General features: G+C 30.8%; 2 protein-coding genes across 4 annotated transcripts; both read left to right on the top strand.

Annotated features, from left to right (window-relative positions):
* The first annotated feature begins 2187 nt into the window (after positions 1 to 2187).
* On the top strand, positions 2188 to 4854 carry LOC149893358 (uncharacterized). Its single transcript, XM_090076643.1, has one exon. It carries the CDS (start codon positions 2508 to 2510, stop codon positions 4248 to 4250), a length of 1743 nt encoding a protein of 580 aa, XP_089932769.1. The 5' UTR covers positions 2188 to 2507; the 3' UTR covers positions 4251 to 4854.
* Positions 4855 to 6444: 1590 nt separating this feature from the next.
* On the top strand, positions 6445 to 14738 carry LOC149893357 (bcl-2-related protein A1-like). 3 transcript variants are annotated; one of them, XM_090066378.1, is made up of 3 exons: positions 6445 to 6542; positions 13319 to 13935; positions 14453 to 14738. In XM_090066378.1, exons 2-3 carry the CDS (start codon positions 13360 to 13362, stop codon positions 14570 to 14572), a joined length of 696 nt encoding a protein of 231 aa, XP_089922504.1. In that variant the 5' UTR covers positions 6445 to 6542; positions 13319 to 13359; the 3' UTR covers positions 14573 to 14738. The 3 variants fall into 3 exon arrangements, with proteins under 3 accessions (XP_089922504.1, XP_089922495.1, XP_089922488.1); XM_090066369.1 differs by lacking the exon at positions 6445 to 6542 and adding an exon at positions 11602 to 11674; XM_090066362.1 differs by lacking the exon at positions 6445 to 6542 and having other exon boundaries at positions 13258 to 13935.
* Positions 14739 to 15733: the final 995 nt, after the last annotated feature.

Here is a 15733-nt window from a genome sequence, read left to right as displayed (position 1 = left end):
TGTTCACAGTCAACTTCATCTTCTACTTGTTGCGTTTCAGCACGCATGCGTCTATTAAAAGCACGTTTTTTGTCGTACAGGTCATTGAGACACTTAGTGTGACACTTAGCGTCTTGAGCAATTAAATCTGTGTCTCTCAACTAGGTCAATAATGTAGAACCACCCAAGGAAATAGCACACTCGCGGACTTTAATATCCAGATTTCTGGTACAGATGCTGCGCAATGAGTCTTTTGACTCACTGGTATCACAAATAAAACAAACCGGTTGTGTGTAAACCAAATTTGATTTTCTCATCACTTGAAATTGATCGCCTGAATGAACTGTGCTCAACATTGAGTGCCTGGGGTTCATTTAATAAGGATTCACCCTCTGCAGCTAGGGATGCGCAACAAAAACGTTTAGCTGCTCGATTGAGTTTAGTGGAATAGTAAAAAATTCTGCAGGGTTTATGCCACTTTGCTTTGTTCGCAATCAAAGTACTTTAAAGTCACTGCCATCATCTAATCGCTGAATATAAAATCCAGGCGGTAGCAAATCACCCAGCACAAATTGTGGTAAGATTTCGGCAAGCGATTTGTAACTTGTCAAACAATCCGAACACTTAAAATAAGCGGGGCAAATCAACTTGTTTGCAGAGGTACTTTTGCAGAAAATACACTTTGCCCAGTCAACCCGATTGGGTCTGTCGAAAACCTCATTCTCCGTAAAAATAGGATGTGCAACAATATATCGCTTGACCACAATATATATGTATAGAGGCCCAGGAATAATATATATACATACACATATATATATAAATATATAAATATCAACAAATTATAAAAAATAGCTATAAACTTACTTTTAATCGATAAATATTGCTTATCTATTTTTCAAAACTTTTATATTTTATTTGTGATGTGATTTGTTTTTTAATCGTTTTTTTTTTAATCGTTTTTAAAAAGTGCAATATGATTGGATAAATTTAGACTATGCGGTAATTATACGGTACTTTATTAAAAATTTTGTTACTAAAAAGAAATATTCCGTGAAAAGTGACGTAATTATTCTTTATCTTTCTCGAACTCATTTACCATACCTTTTTGGTAAAACTGGACGTGCCACCATATCTTAAATGCATTGAATACTTATTTTCTTTATCTAAAAAATGTTTTATACTTTCATCCACTCTTGTACAATTGTTATGCTAATCTGCTGCACTATGGCTCCTATGGCCCTTAAAAACCTAATGTATTATGAATATGACGAATTGTGCAAATTTGCTTGATTTTCTTCCTCTAACGCCCGTCGTCTTTTAACATTTTGAATTTGTTCTAGCGTTGCTAAATGAACATGGTGCATCTTTTGTGCAATAAGCATTTAATTTTCTAAATCTTTTATTTTATCGACAGTTTAAATATTATTCAAATGTATGAATTTGTTGTCCATGTGACTCAAAAGTTTTTGTTACTTTAAAACCATCTTTAAAATTGATATTTCTTTGCGCTTTCTTCGCTCGTTGGTGACAATAGTGGTAGTAAGAGGGATGGGAACACTCAATTTCGCACTGAGGTTTTTTGGGAACTTTTAAGTTGACTCCATGTGAGCGTTAGTGATGTATAACAGTATACTCGCATGAATAATAGCACAGAAATTAGTTTTCTGTTTGTTTGTTTTTTAAATCAGTGTGCATTTTTTTTATCCATGCACATTACCACGCTAAATGTTAACACTTATTTCCTCCTAATATGGGTTAACTGTTACAATTCTAGTGGTATGAGTAGTAGTACTTGTGCAAGCAAAAAGTAAATCATTTCTTTTACCATAAGACGCCTTCGAGTCGATTACCGTCAAACTTTGCGATAACATTCATCGTGAGGAATACTGCAACATCAATCATTCCAGATCTTGCGGTACGAATGATTGAGATATGTAGCCCATCATCAGAATTAATGAGCTCCATCCCTCCGTCATGGATGAACCCATCGGAAACAGTTCGACAGTCTATGACTAGGTGTCTCCTACCAGCATAATATTTGTTGACACAAAAGAGAGCAACCAGCCTCAGTGAGTATTTGATTTGTCTCAGCAGGTACTTCTCTGTTACTACTGGATAGCACTCGGTATGCTTCCTCAAAGAGCGTCTGGGAAACATATGGAATTAAGGGGCAACTACCCTCAAAATTTTTCAAAAATTGGATTTTTTTTTCTCTAATAATTGTTGACCAAAATTTTATGTAGATTTTGAATCTGCAAAAAAAATTATAGATTTCTTAATAAGTTTTTGTTTAATTTATGTTTTTGTGAACTCAAGTGAAAAATATTTGCATAGCAACGCGTTGCTATGGGGGTGAATATTTTGTTGGTGAACTTATCCTGGAGAACTGTTTCAAATATATGTTTTGATTTAAATCATCTTTGCTAAATAATATTCTGTTCCTTATTATATTCAAACATAGGCTATTTACAATTACGATTTTATCAAGTTATTAAAGCTAATTTATCCAACAGCAGAAACACATAAAAATGAGTGATAGAGTAAAGCAGAGAACAAAATACCACAAAAAAAGAAGAGTATTTAATGTGCAGAAAAATAAAAATGCATGTAATGTAAGTGGATGTGAGTTAAATCACAGTAATATTTTAGGCGCATCTGCTAAGAAAGTTAAATTCATTACAAATGTACCAAGTAAAAACATTAAAAAAATTAGTGGTTACAGAATTATAGACACTGAAATTTTATCTAAAGTTCTTTCATTGTTAATGTGTCCTCAATGTGAAAACTGTGCACTGTACCTAGGTGATCACCATGAAAAAAAGAAAGGTCTAGCATCGTTTCTTTATTTGAAGTGTACTACACCATCTTGTGATTATAAACATGAATTTTACACATCAGATAATTGTGATAAAGGGTTTGATATTAACTACAGGACAATTTATGCAATGAGAGTATTAGGACATGGTCATACTGGAATTGAAAAATTTACTCAGCTCATGAATATGCCTAAACCCATGACACCCAAAAACTATACAAATATAACAACAAAAATAAAAAACGTTGTGAAAAGTGTTGCAAACGAGACAATGTCAGATACTGCAACTGAAATAAAAGGAAAAGCAACTGGTGAGGATATTGTTGATGTTGGTGTATCATGCAATGGATCGTGGCAGAAAAGAGGATATCAGTCAATGAATGGTGTTTTTACCGCAATTTTAATAGATAGTGGAAAAGTAATCGATGTTGAACCTATGAATAAGTCATGTAAAGCATGCTGTATGAAGGAAAAATTAAGAAAATCAAATCCTGATGCATATGCTAATTGGAAAAACAAACATATTTGCTTGTACAATTATCAAGGTACAGCTGGTGGTATGGAATCTGTTGGTGCAGTGAGAGTTTTTAAACGTTCCATTGAAAAGCACAAGTTAAGATATACCGAATTTCTTGGTGATGGGGATAGTAAATCCCATCTTTCTATCAAAGATATATACCCAAACATGGAGGTAAAAAAGTTGGAGTGTGTAGGACATTACCAAAAACGAGTTGGTACTCGCTTACGCAAGTTAAAAAAAAGTGTTAAGGGTCTAGGTGGTCATGGTCGACTAACCAATGCAGTTATTGATCGCTTGCAAAAATTTTTTGGTGTAGCTATCCGGAGCAATATAAATGATTTAAATAAAATGAAAAAAGCAGTATTAGCTAGCCTTTTCCATGTAGCTTCTTCTAAGGAAAATAACTATCACATTTACTGCCCAACTGGAGGCGACAGTTGGTGCAAATTCAACATTGATAAAGCTAAGTCTTCTTCCGTATACAAACCTGGACCAGGAGTTCCTGTTGATATTATTCACAAAATCAAGCCAATATATGCTGATTTAAGTAAAGATTCTGAATTAGTAAAGTGTCTGCATGGAAAAACCCAGAATTGCAATGAGAGTTTTAATAATTTAATATGGAAAAGATTACCAAAAAGTAATTATGTTGGTTTAGCCAGTTTAGAGTTCGGAGTGTATGATGCTGTTGCAAATTATAACATTGGTATGAAGTCTGTTATTTTGATTTATGAAAAACTAAATATGAAACCAGGACATTTTACTTTAGCTGGTTGCAGACTCATAAACAAAAAACGAATAAATCTATCATCATTTAAATCGAGTGAAAGTTTTAAGATTAAACGAAAGTTGTTACGTTGTCAACGATTTTCAAAGAATGATTACCAAAATTCAATGGAAAAGTCCAGGGAATATTATGAATCTGGTAGTTTTTAAAATATTCTTTTAAAAAGTAAGTTTTTAAAAGGTAAATTTATGAAATGAACAATAATTTATGATTTTATTTTTTGTTTTGCGTTTTCTGAGAATTTGCTTTTTAAACACGCCGGTAAAAAAATCTTGAAAAGTATACATGCTATCATGATGAATTTTTCAGGAATTGTTCATTTTGCCAATATTTATGATATGATCGGAGTAGAATTTCTTATATGACTTAAGATTTTGAGTTATTAAGTTTTTTTCTTTGCATTTTGACCTTTTTTTGAAAAACCTAATTTGTCTGTAGCCTTTTATGGAAAAAAAAAATTTATTCAAAAATCTGCTTCGTTCATATCACAAATTTAGATATTTAGAACAGTTCTGCAAAACTTCATTGACACTCCTTTATTACAAGTCTTTATTTTCTTTACGGCGTAAACACAGTTTTTGTGGTATTTTCAGCTGTTTTTTTGGCTACCATAGCAACGAGCTACCATTTTATTTTATTTTTGGTATTTTTAATGTCAGTATAATATTTCCTATGTGACTAAAGAGAAAGTTACTTTATATGTGTAGTTTTGAAATTTGAGGGTAGTTGCCCCTTAATAAATTTTTGAAAGAATACCATCTGGACACAAAAAAGTGGGTTGCAGACGAAGCTATCACCCGAACCAATGAGCATTAACTTTATTCATGTGAACAGGTGATTGCACGCGAACAGGCGGAAATTGCACGAGGGCTTGGGAATTTGGTTGGACTACCGCTGATAAAAATTTCCTTCTTTCTTTATAAGTGTGGTGAGAATCCGATCTAGGGATGACTCAGTGTTTGGTAAAATAATCATCAGCTCTTCGTAAATAAACTAAATGCGGATTCGCAAGCGCTTGCGTAGAGGAGCACTTAATGGGTATGAGCTTTGCCTGAAGTTGTGCGCACACTTAACAATTAGCCAACTCTTATGACGAACAAGAAGCCTTCAGATGTAATAAGAGTCAAGACAGTTGTGAAAAAAGAACACCCTATCTTACTTCATTAGATCCATGTACCGTTTTGAGGAGCCTTTACTTTGATCATCAGAAATTGTTCAATATTTGTTTTAGCCAGATGAACTTGAAGGTATAAATCATTATGTAACTGGTTCTGTATAGTCACTAAAAAGTGTACAATTTTAAAAATGTGATTCGTCAGAGAAACCAGCCAGCATAATACTACCTAACTGATAAACCAATATGTGGGTTTAAGCTCCGGTTGTGCAATGATTTCCAAATATTCTCTCACTAAGTGTCCAGTTTAATCTCTCTATTATGCCTTGGTCAAACACAACGCCATCGAATCGTGCGCTATTTTGTAATGGCTTAATTATGATTTTATTAGCCTATTAAATAATGCTCCGCCCGGTGAATATATGTTTAACTATTATTCGGTGAATATTTATTTTCAGGGAGTCATATTAATATTAATATATTTCGTGTTAATAAGGATTTTACAAAAAACGCAGGTCATTGCAAATAGCGATTCACTAATAAAACGCAATGGCCTAAAAAAGATAATGAAAAGACAAATGAAAAATATTTATACAAAAATTTATATGTAAGACGAGTAAAAGAGACTTTTAAAAGAGATAAAATATAGCTCAAGAAATTAATGTAATGTATAGATATATAGATGCACATATACACATATACGCAAATAAAAAGTTATAAAATGGACATATACATAAAGTAAAATGTTATAAAGGTAAAGAATGAAGTTAAGCATAACTTTTGAGGTAGAAATAATGGAATGACTTTAAGAACATATTCTTGGACTTAAGGATAAAATCTGTTTTTAGGGTGTAAGGAAGGGTGTTCCTAGAAAAGACTCATTGGTATGTAATGGAAATCATTCCATGTTTAGTTGTCTGTTTTAGTGGAACAGTTAAGTTATAATAAGAAACTGATCTTATGTTATACTTACATGATGATGTTTTTTTATCTTGTAAAACCAAGGTAATCTGTCAAAAGTTATAAGAAGTACCGTCATTATCGTGCAGAAAAGTTAAAAGTATTTACAACTACCGTCTACTACCGCAACAGTAGTATTTCAACTTTGTCAATTACCGTCTATTACCGTCCACTACCGAGGTATACCGTCAATAGATGACGGTCGGTAGTTTTTTGTAGCAACAATTGACAAGATATTTCTCGGTCGATATTCTTGTCTTGCCAATATACCGGAACTAAACTGTCCGTAGTTTAAAAAAACTCGGTAACGCAGGACCCTAAAACACAGAATATAGGCAGTTACACCGGAAAAAAAAGAGTGCACGAGGTACTATAAATTTAAATCTATTCCAATATATTCAAGACTGGTGTTTGTTTTTTTTTTAAGTATTCTGATTTGTTTGCAGTTATATGATTTCTGAACTTATTAAAAGTTTTCATTACTTTGTTTAAGTGAATTTTTTGTGGTTAATTGGATTGCGATTCTTCTGTTATAAACATAACGACTTAATCTATTTTATCTTGTAATGCGTTTGTTTAAATGTAATTAGCTTTTTAACATAAGAATTTATCCAAATGGTAAAAATTCAACTTTTTAAACATTATAGGGTGTAAAACTAATTCTCAAGAATAGGATATATGGTCACCCAACTATTTTTTTCTTTATTGAGAAATTGCTGCTATTTTCTAAGCAAAAAAAATATCATTCCCATAATGTTATTAGATTAAATTATTTAACTATGCTTTAAACTTTTATACAATTTTACTTTATAAATGTTGACAAGTATATTAGATCTAGTCAGTAAAGTTTTTTATCCCCAGTCATTTCTTTCTTTTCCCTTTTTAAGGTAAGAAACAAATGACCTTTTTCAAACAAAATACCAACCAAGTTTATGTATTTATGTATTAATAACATCTAAATCTTTTGCATAATGCATGAAATGTTATGTCATGATTAACTTTAAATCTATCTTATCTATCTAAATCTATCAATCTATCTTAAGACTGATAGACTGTTCAGGGTGGCCAGCAGTCCTTGAAATCCTGGAAAAGTCTTGGAATTTTATAGGTCCTGGAAAAGTCCTGGAAAAACACCCCTTTTTACAAAAAATCCTAGAAATCCTGGAACTTTTTTTTATATAGTTATATATTCATTTTATTATGAAAACCAGAAAATGGAATATTATATATTCCGTTTTCTTGTTTTCATCTTTTACAAAATGTTTTAAAAAAAAAGTTCAAAAAATTTAATTTTTTAAAAATTAAAATTAAAAAAACTGGAGCAATCCAAAAAGAGATAAAATAAAAGAGTTGTTATACATGGAATAATTTTGGTCTGGTCCATTTATTTGTTTTTTATTTGCTGGTCCATTTTATTGTTGAGAAAAAATCAATATATTCTTGAATAACCCAAAAGTTCCTGGAAAAATCCTGGAATTTAAAATTTACTTTTAACTGGCCACCCTGCTGCTGGTATTTTTCTGAACTTTGTTGCGTTAAGAATGACTTAAGCAGTGAGTGAAACAATCATTCAGGTCATATCAATGTCATTCATGAAAATTATTGAACTATAATATTTCTTTTGTCTGTTGGAAATATATTTTAAAAAATCAAAAATGAGATTTGTTTACAGCTAACCCCTGGCCCATTGTACATTGCCTAAATATAATCTTGGTGTAATTAAAAAACAATATTGAAGTTGAGTTAGGTAATAATAGAAAGCTAATTACTTTTCTTGGTTGCAGCCTTATTGCTTACTTAAAGACACTGTGTGGTAGTAAATACCTGACATTGAAGAAACATCTGCAGAAATAGTGTTAGTAATAAATACAATTGTTCTGGTCCTAAAAGTGCTGTATAGTTTTTTTCACTTAGTAATGCTCATGAACAGTTCAAAGATATTTACTTTTTTAACTTATCTCTAAAGTTTAGCTAAAAAAACATCAATATTTACAAATATTAACAGACTTATTTTATGATAACACTTTTTAAAAAATTAGTAAGTTTAAAAAATTTTTTTTTTCTGTAATTATGATAATTACCTATAGAGCCGCCTTCATAAACATTTTTGACTAACTTTTTTAACAGATATTTTTTTTGGTCAAAGAAAAGTAATTGCACTTATCAGACTAGACATATTTTTCATATATTTAAAAAAGAAATATTGTACCTTTAACGCTCTCTCTGATTATTGTAAACATTATAGTGCTTCTTTTACTACCCATCTAATTATTGAATTGAATGTACATTTAATCATAAAGTAATGTTTTTTTTTTTTAGTTAAGGTTTGTATTTGCTATTCCTGTAACTATTATTATGCAATTGAAAGAGTTGTTTGATTGTTAAATATTTGTATCTAAGATTAGCCCCGCCTCTCAAACATTTAATTGGGTTTGTAGATAATGTTTCAGAAAATTAATCTGTTATCCAATGATGCTTAAAGGTCCTATGACTAAAGGGAATAGTAGTAATTCAGGGAAGTTGTTTAATTATGGGAACAGTACTCAACTACTTGTAAATGTCATTTTGGTCATTGTAGACCCGAAACATATAAGTCAAATTGTAGAATTATGGCTTAATCATTCAACTTTGATGTTAAAAAAAGTTATTTTTTTTTAGGTAATAAAACTAATTTCTTAGGCGATGATGAATTACATATGAAGTGCAAAAGTCCAATGGCTTACCTTCTCGTGGTGCACTTCGTTAAGTAAGTTAGACAAAATCTATGCTTGTCTAATTTATGAATTAAGTAGCCATGGCAGTATTATACTAAAACTGTTATCATTTCTTGTCCACCACCCCCTGTTCACCCCTGCAGTTTATAATCAAGTTAACACACCTTCAGTCGAATGTTAAGTTAAAAAAAATTCATGTTTTTATCGACAATTCCTAAAAATTGAATGGAAATAATGGACTGTCATGAGTTGGACTAGTTACAAGGTGGATCTTTTAAAAGGTGAATTGGTACAGTTAGCCTCAAACTCTTGCTTCCAAGGAACCAAGAACTAACAAATGGAGTTTGACCGGAAATTTTTGTAAGAGGTTTTTCCAGAACGTTGAGCGGATTAGAGTTTTGGTTCGATACAATGTCAATCAATAATCGAAACTCTAAAAGTAGTTTGCTTATTGTAAAATACTTAATAACAATTTGAAATGAGTTTATTTGAAAAGAAGTGGCTTAATCGAAACTCTAAAAGTAGTTTGCTTATTGTAAAATACTTAATAACAATTGGAAATGAATTTAATTGAAAAGAAGTGGCTTTATAAGCTTAACTAATGAGTGGGGAAGGGAGAAGGAGGAAACCATTTTAAGCATCTGGAGCCGCCCCCAGTTAACTGCTCTAGCAGAAACTATACACTAGAAAAGCATACACTAAAAATATAACTTTAATGAAAAAAGACTTCATTTGAACAAGATTTATTCACCGAAAAGAACAAATCTTGTTCTATTTATAAGTCCTCCCCGCAATCAATTAAGGTTATAGAAACTTTATTATCATTTGTTTTTCGAATAATATTTGCATTTGGTAAACATTAGGCAACATCAGGTTGAACCGAGCTTGAGCGGGTTATGATTTAGAGCAAAAATGAATGTTTGAGACACGTTGATCTGGATGGTCAAGGTTCATCATTGAAGTTCGATAAACTTAAACGCTTATTCGTGGAATACTTATATCCGTATAAATTTAAGTATTTTAATAAGTCAGGTGTCACTAACGTAAGTTATTTGCGTCAGCCATTTACCCAGAATTGCAACTGACGTATAATAACTACGTCGCTTTCGTTGCCATTTTTCTATTTAAAAAAACCGTAAGTTGAATTTTTAAAATAATTTAAATAAATTAGGTATTTTGCTTAAATATAAAAGTTGGGTTCACATAAATAAGCTGTGTTTTTTTAAAAAGATTTTTAAACGGAAGATTTAAAATGTTGCTCATTTATTATATTACCTCTTTGAAGAACAGCTGCCACAGCTCCCTGTTTTTTCAGCATGCTCTCTGTTCAGATTAGTATTTACGTTATATGCCTAGGTCTAGATTAATAATCCCCTAAGGAAAAGAAGAATCATAAAATAGTTTTTAGAAAATACTCGCACGAAATAATTGAAGACTCTTTAGCTACATATTTTCCGTTATGAGTCATGCATGTTTTTTTTTTGATTTGCTTTGTTTTTTCGAAAGCGTTTTTAAAAACAATGAAATGATCTGCTTTCATTATTTATTAGGACCATAAAAAAGTATTTTTTCGTCTCTCTTTCTTTTCTTAATTTAATGAATGGAGTGTTATTTTCTTTTAAAAGACACGACAATTGAAAACATGAGTCATGATTACTGTTTAGCAGTTTTCTTTTTCAAAAAGAAGAAAACTTTAGAGGGAAGAGCACGTATCATACGCCAGGTTCATTCAACATTGTGTAAATGGTAAGCCGTATCAGTGGAAGGGTCGAATAATATCGTTCGATCTTCGTTTTAATAAGCATCAAAGTCTTCAAGCAACTTATTACTTTACATAACCGTTGTGCTTCGGAAACATAGCTTATAGCCTTCACATGCAACGGTGAAGTGAAATACCAGGAAGTATTTTAGTTTCCTTTCAAAAAGATAACTTTAGTAAACAGTGGGCGTTTCGTAAAATATTTTTCACGCAAATACAACACTTTTCAGTCGCACCACCGATGCTGAGTTGCGGTATCGTAAAAGTAAACACTGAAAAACCTTTTTTTTTAAAAAAAAAATTAAAAAATCAAGATTCACTTATTATTTACTATTAATTTCACCTCTAAAAATTAGTATTTTAACTAATCGATGATAATTATTTTTCTATTATAATTAAGGGTCTATCAAAATTTCTGTGTTCAGCCTTAATTGACAATATTTTTAGGTTGTTGTTTGTGTCGTTGGAAATTGACATATTTCAATTAAGATTTGTTAAGTAAAATGCCAGATTGTTAAAATGCATTTTTCTCTGGATTATTGATATAATGAAAGGATGAATGATTAAAATCAAGATGATTAAAAACGATAGAAATATCAATATGTTCTATCCTCGATTTAATAGCTATCAATTTAAAAAAAAAAAATTAGCTAAAGGTTATAAGTTCAAGAAACAAAATGACGCTCGTTTTTACAATAAATTCTGATTCAAAGTGAGGCATGCTAAAAACGCATTTTGCCTAAATTTGAAAACAGCGCATCATAGTATTTCTTTTATTTGCGACCTCTTAAAATACTTCACACCTGCGCAAAATTTTAGTTGTTTTTTTATTAAGAGCAGGGTAAAAGTAATAGAACTTCATGGACCAAAATGCAAACTGCAACAAACAAAGACGAGTCTTTGTTTGTTCAATAAAACAATTGAAACAGCCAGATTTATCAAATAAATCCGGGTTTTTTTGTTGCAGAGTATTTTCGCCAAGGAAGCTCTACAGACTTAACATTTTCTTACTGTCGTGAGAAAACGGTATGTTTTTTTTTTATATATAACAAACGAGTCAAAGAAAGTTATGTTAGATGACTTATGTTTTAGCTAATAACATTCTCATTCTGTGGGAAACGTTTACTTTTGTTTTGTTTTTTTGTATTCTTTTGGAAATCCTTCTCGAAATTATTAAAGCATTTATAAATTGACAGAAATTTAAAGTATGTCAACCCATTGTTTTATTGAATTTATTATTAAGAAACTTATGTTGGGAAAGCTAACTTTAATAGTGTAAATGCAATGAGATATAATATAATGGACATGATATTACAGCGATATAATATTATAGAGATAGTATATCTTAGAGAATATTATATTAGGAAAGATAACCATTATAGTGTAAAATGCAATACGATTGAATGTATTAGGAACATGTGAATTCATGCGGCTGCCAGTGGGAACAAAGCAAATGAACTGATGATTTCGGACGTGGGCGTATTTAAAAATAAATATTCACATTTATAATTACGATACAAAGTATTAAAAGGAAATCAAAAAAAAAAATTGCTGAAAGAATATAATTTTAGTAGCTGTAGGGATTTTAGGCAAAATGCAAATTTTATCGTTAGCCGTGGGAAACGCTCGCCACGACTAAATATAAGGAAACCGTTTTGTTTAGTTTTTACTCAAGAACAATTACCGCAATTAGTTTATTTCTAAGATTAGATCAGGTATTCAGAGAATGCAAATGGTAATGCAGGAATTAATTAAAGTTAATTCGATGGCTGGAAAGTTACTTTTTTTTTTTTAATGTTAAAGAGTTTTCGATGTGAAGTAACAAAAAAAGAATTGCTTTCTTGGGACACGAGTTAAAAATTTTTTTGTTCGCTTGATTAATTTTCAAGAAGTGAGAAATTTCACTAAAACTTCTCTTTGTAAAATTTTTTTTTTTTTTTACATTGTTTTATTTGTTTCTTTTTCTTTTCTTTTCTTTTTTTTTTTACATATATATTTTTTGTTTAGTTTTTTAAACATTTGTTTTATAATCCCTTTTGTAGTTTAATTCAAAAAACATTCAGGTTGTTTTGTTTGTTTGAAAATCTAATTTGCATTAAACTTTGATTTTTTTTTTTGGTACAACCAACAACTTAGAACGTTGAGTCTCTAATCTTAAAGACACATTGTATATCTTGTATTTTAAACAGTAGTAATGGTACTAATTAAATATTTATTCCATGTATCTATGTACAATAATGTATAATATTAGGAAAGCACAACAGGCGAATCATTTTTTCTTTTGAAATAACAACTTGGTATAGAAAATATTAATAGTAAGCTGGTGTCTAAGTTGATCGCTATGTTTGGCAGTAACGACCAAGAGATAAATTTTTATTTATATGGCTACATTCATGAGGCTTTAATTATACATACGGGATATTTTAAACGCTAAATATTGAAAGTATTTGACATTGAGATGCGGTTGAATCTAATGGTACTTTAATAAACTTGTGCTGGAGCACACATCCTTTCTTCGCAGTGAAAATTTTTTCGAGGACGGATTAGAGGCGTATTTGCTTTAACAACTTTTTATTTTTCAAAACCCAGTTAGGTTTTTTGTATTCTATGAGTGGAAACAAGTTAGAATAATGCTGTTTGTGAGATTAACGCGACAAATTTTCTTTTTAGAAAAGAATATTTTCTTAAAAATATTGAAAGGCTTTCAGGAGATGAGAGATCCACTGATGGCAACATTTTTTAATAACCGGTGCGAAATTAACAACAATTCTTCAGATTGCAATTACAACGATTACGATTCAAATGATGATGTGTTAGAGCAGAACTTTCTGAGATCTTCACAAGATGATAACGAAAACCTTCAAGAATTCATTCGAAAACTTGCAAATGACCACATACACTATAAACTTTACGGAAAAGGAACGATAAATATATGCGACACCGATAAGAAAGTCAATTCTTTTGAAAAAAAACTAACAGAAACGGCACTAACGCTACGCCGCGTTAGCAGTGAACTCGAAGAAACCCATATCGATTTCTTTGAAAACGTGTGTCACGTTATAAATGAAGAAAATGCGGGCGAAGTTTTTACAGAAGTTTCTGAAAAAGTGTTGACCAATGAAAATTTAAATTGGGGAAGAGTGGTTAGTTTAATAACTTTTGGTGGAAAGCTGGCGCAATGGTTTTGGGGACGGCAACAAAACAACGAACAGATTGAAGAAATTGAGGATTGGCTAACGGAAAGTTTATCGGGGAAAAAAGACTGGATCATAAAAAAAGGAGGCTGGGTAAGCCATTTTGTATATTACTTCTGATAACTGACTCTCATTTTGTAATAAGATGACTGATGGCAAGTTAAAGAACCAGGACGAACCATTCACTTCCTTTGACAAACCTGTAAATTAATTTTATCCTTTTTTTTTGTTTGATCCTAAAAAGAACTTCATTTTTGAAAACTTTTAATTCTCCTGGTTTTAAAAATATATCAAAGTACCTTTTTTATTTTCGTTTTTACTACTGTGAATTTAACTATGGCATATTTTATTGAGGAGCCAACAACTAAGTTTTATTGATTTTTTTCATGTCATAACGTGGAGTTGTGAAACAAGTGAACCGCAGTTTTGAAATCTTTTCATCTTTTATTTAAAATCGCGTGCTGAAACACATTCATGTTTTACTCCGCGGATCCATCGTCTTTAAATTAAAAATGATGAATTTCGAATTTAACCTGATTTTAAACCGAACATTAAAAAATTTATGCCTGTATCAATTTTATTGTGTAATTTTTGTTACTTATATTATTAGGATGATTTCAACCGCACTTTCACGAAACCTACTCAAAACACAAATTGGTGGAAGACTAGCTTATGGGTGGGTTTAAGTGCATCTCTGGCTGCAGCCTGTGTAATGAAATCGCTAAGGTGAAAAGTTCTTGTGCGTCTATTATTATTGTATGCAATCCAAAAAAAAAGGCTTATAATTCGATGATGCAACTCTTATTTAAGCTTTCCTCTTAATGTATATAATGAATTACATTTACAACAATATTTTTATAGTTATTAACTATTGTAAATAAACTTTATTTATCTGACAGTCTTGTTTTTTTTTGTTTTGTTTTTTTTTTTTTAGTTTTTTTTTTAAACTAATTAATTATGAAATAATTGAACAAAAATTAACGTTTGAATGCTAATTTTGACATTAGTGGAATGAAACTCTGCGTAGGAGAGCGACATATTAACGTTCCTACTGTTCTAACAAAAAAACAAAGCCAATCAATATGCACAATATTAAATTTCCTTAACGTCTTAAAACTTAGTAAATGCAAAGAATTCCCCTTAAAAGTTCTATTTTTTACTAGACATTTTATATAAAAATGTGGGAAAAATTTTATCAGCGGAAACGGTTCGGAAAAGGTTTCTCCACATTATCCGTTTTTTTAAACGAGTTGCTAAATACTGAAATGCTTAAGAATGCTTTTTAAATGTAATGTAAAAAACTATAATATATAATCGTAAAATAAAACTTTTACTAAATTGCTATCACTGCAGCAAAAAATTAACATAAAAAACGTTTTAACTTGTGATTTTTTTGTGGAATTTGTTTTAAATATTTGGCTACAAATATCATCACCTCTGCGAGATATCGTAAATTGCGCTTGTCGCGCAGATTTTCTTAATACTTAAGAAATCTGTAGGCAAACTTAGATTTATTTTTGAAAACATACATAGGTACTTTGTTGACTATTGATTAAAATGTCGTGTATTTTTCCACTTAATCGTTTATGCGAATACGTACTTAGCTTCGGCTGCTTATATTTGTTAGTTGACAGCGCTGCATCGATGCATTTTTTGATGAAGGTGTTTGATAAGATACGGCCCATAGAAAAACTACGACTAAATCTAGTAAAATTCCAGATCATCTTTAAATAGCTGAGTTGATCTAAATAAAGATAAGCTATCGAGCTAATTTCTTTGTTTAGTTTCGTGTTTCTTGTTTCTATTTATTTTTTACGTTTACTTTACGGCCTACGAAACTGAATTTTAAATTGTAAATATTGCAGTGGCTAATATTTCAGCAGCAAATTTT

Source organism: Hydra viridissima, unplaced genomic scaffold, assembly GCF_058129835.1.
Source record: "Hydra viridissima isolate aposymbiotic clone 2 unplaced genomic scaffold, HvirCarnegie_v1 scaffold_1, whole genome shotgun sequence".
Lineage (NCBI taxonomy): Eukaryota > Metazoa > Cnidaria > Hydrozoa > Anthoathecata > Hydridae > Hydra > Hydra viridissima.
The sequence above is the reverse complement of the archived record's forward strand: the minus strand, read 5'-3'. Positions and strand labels throughout refer to the sequence as shown.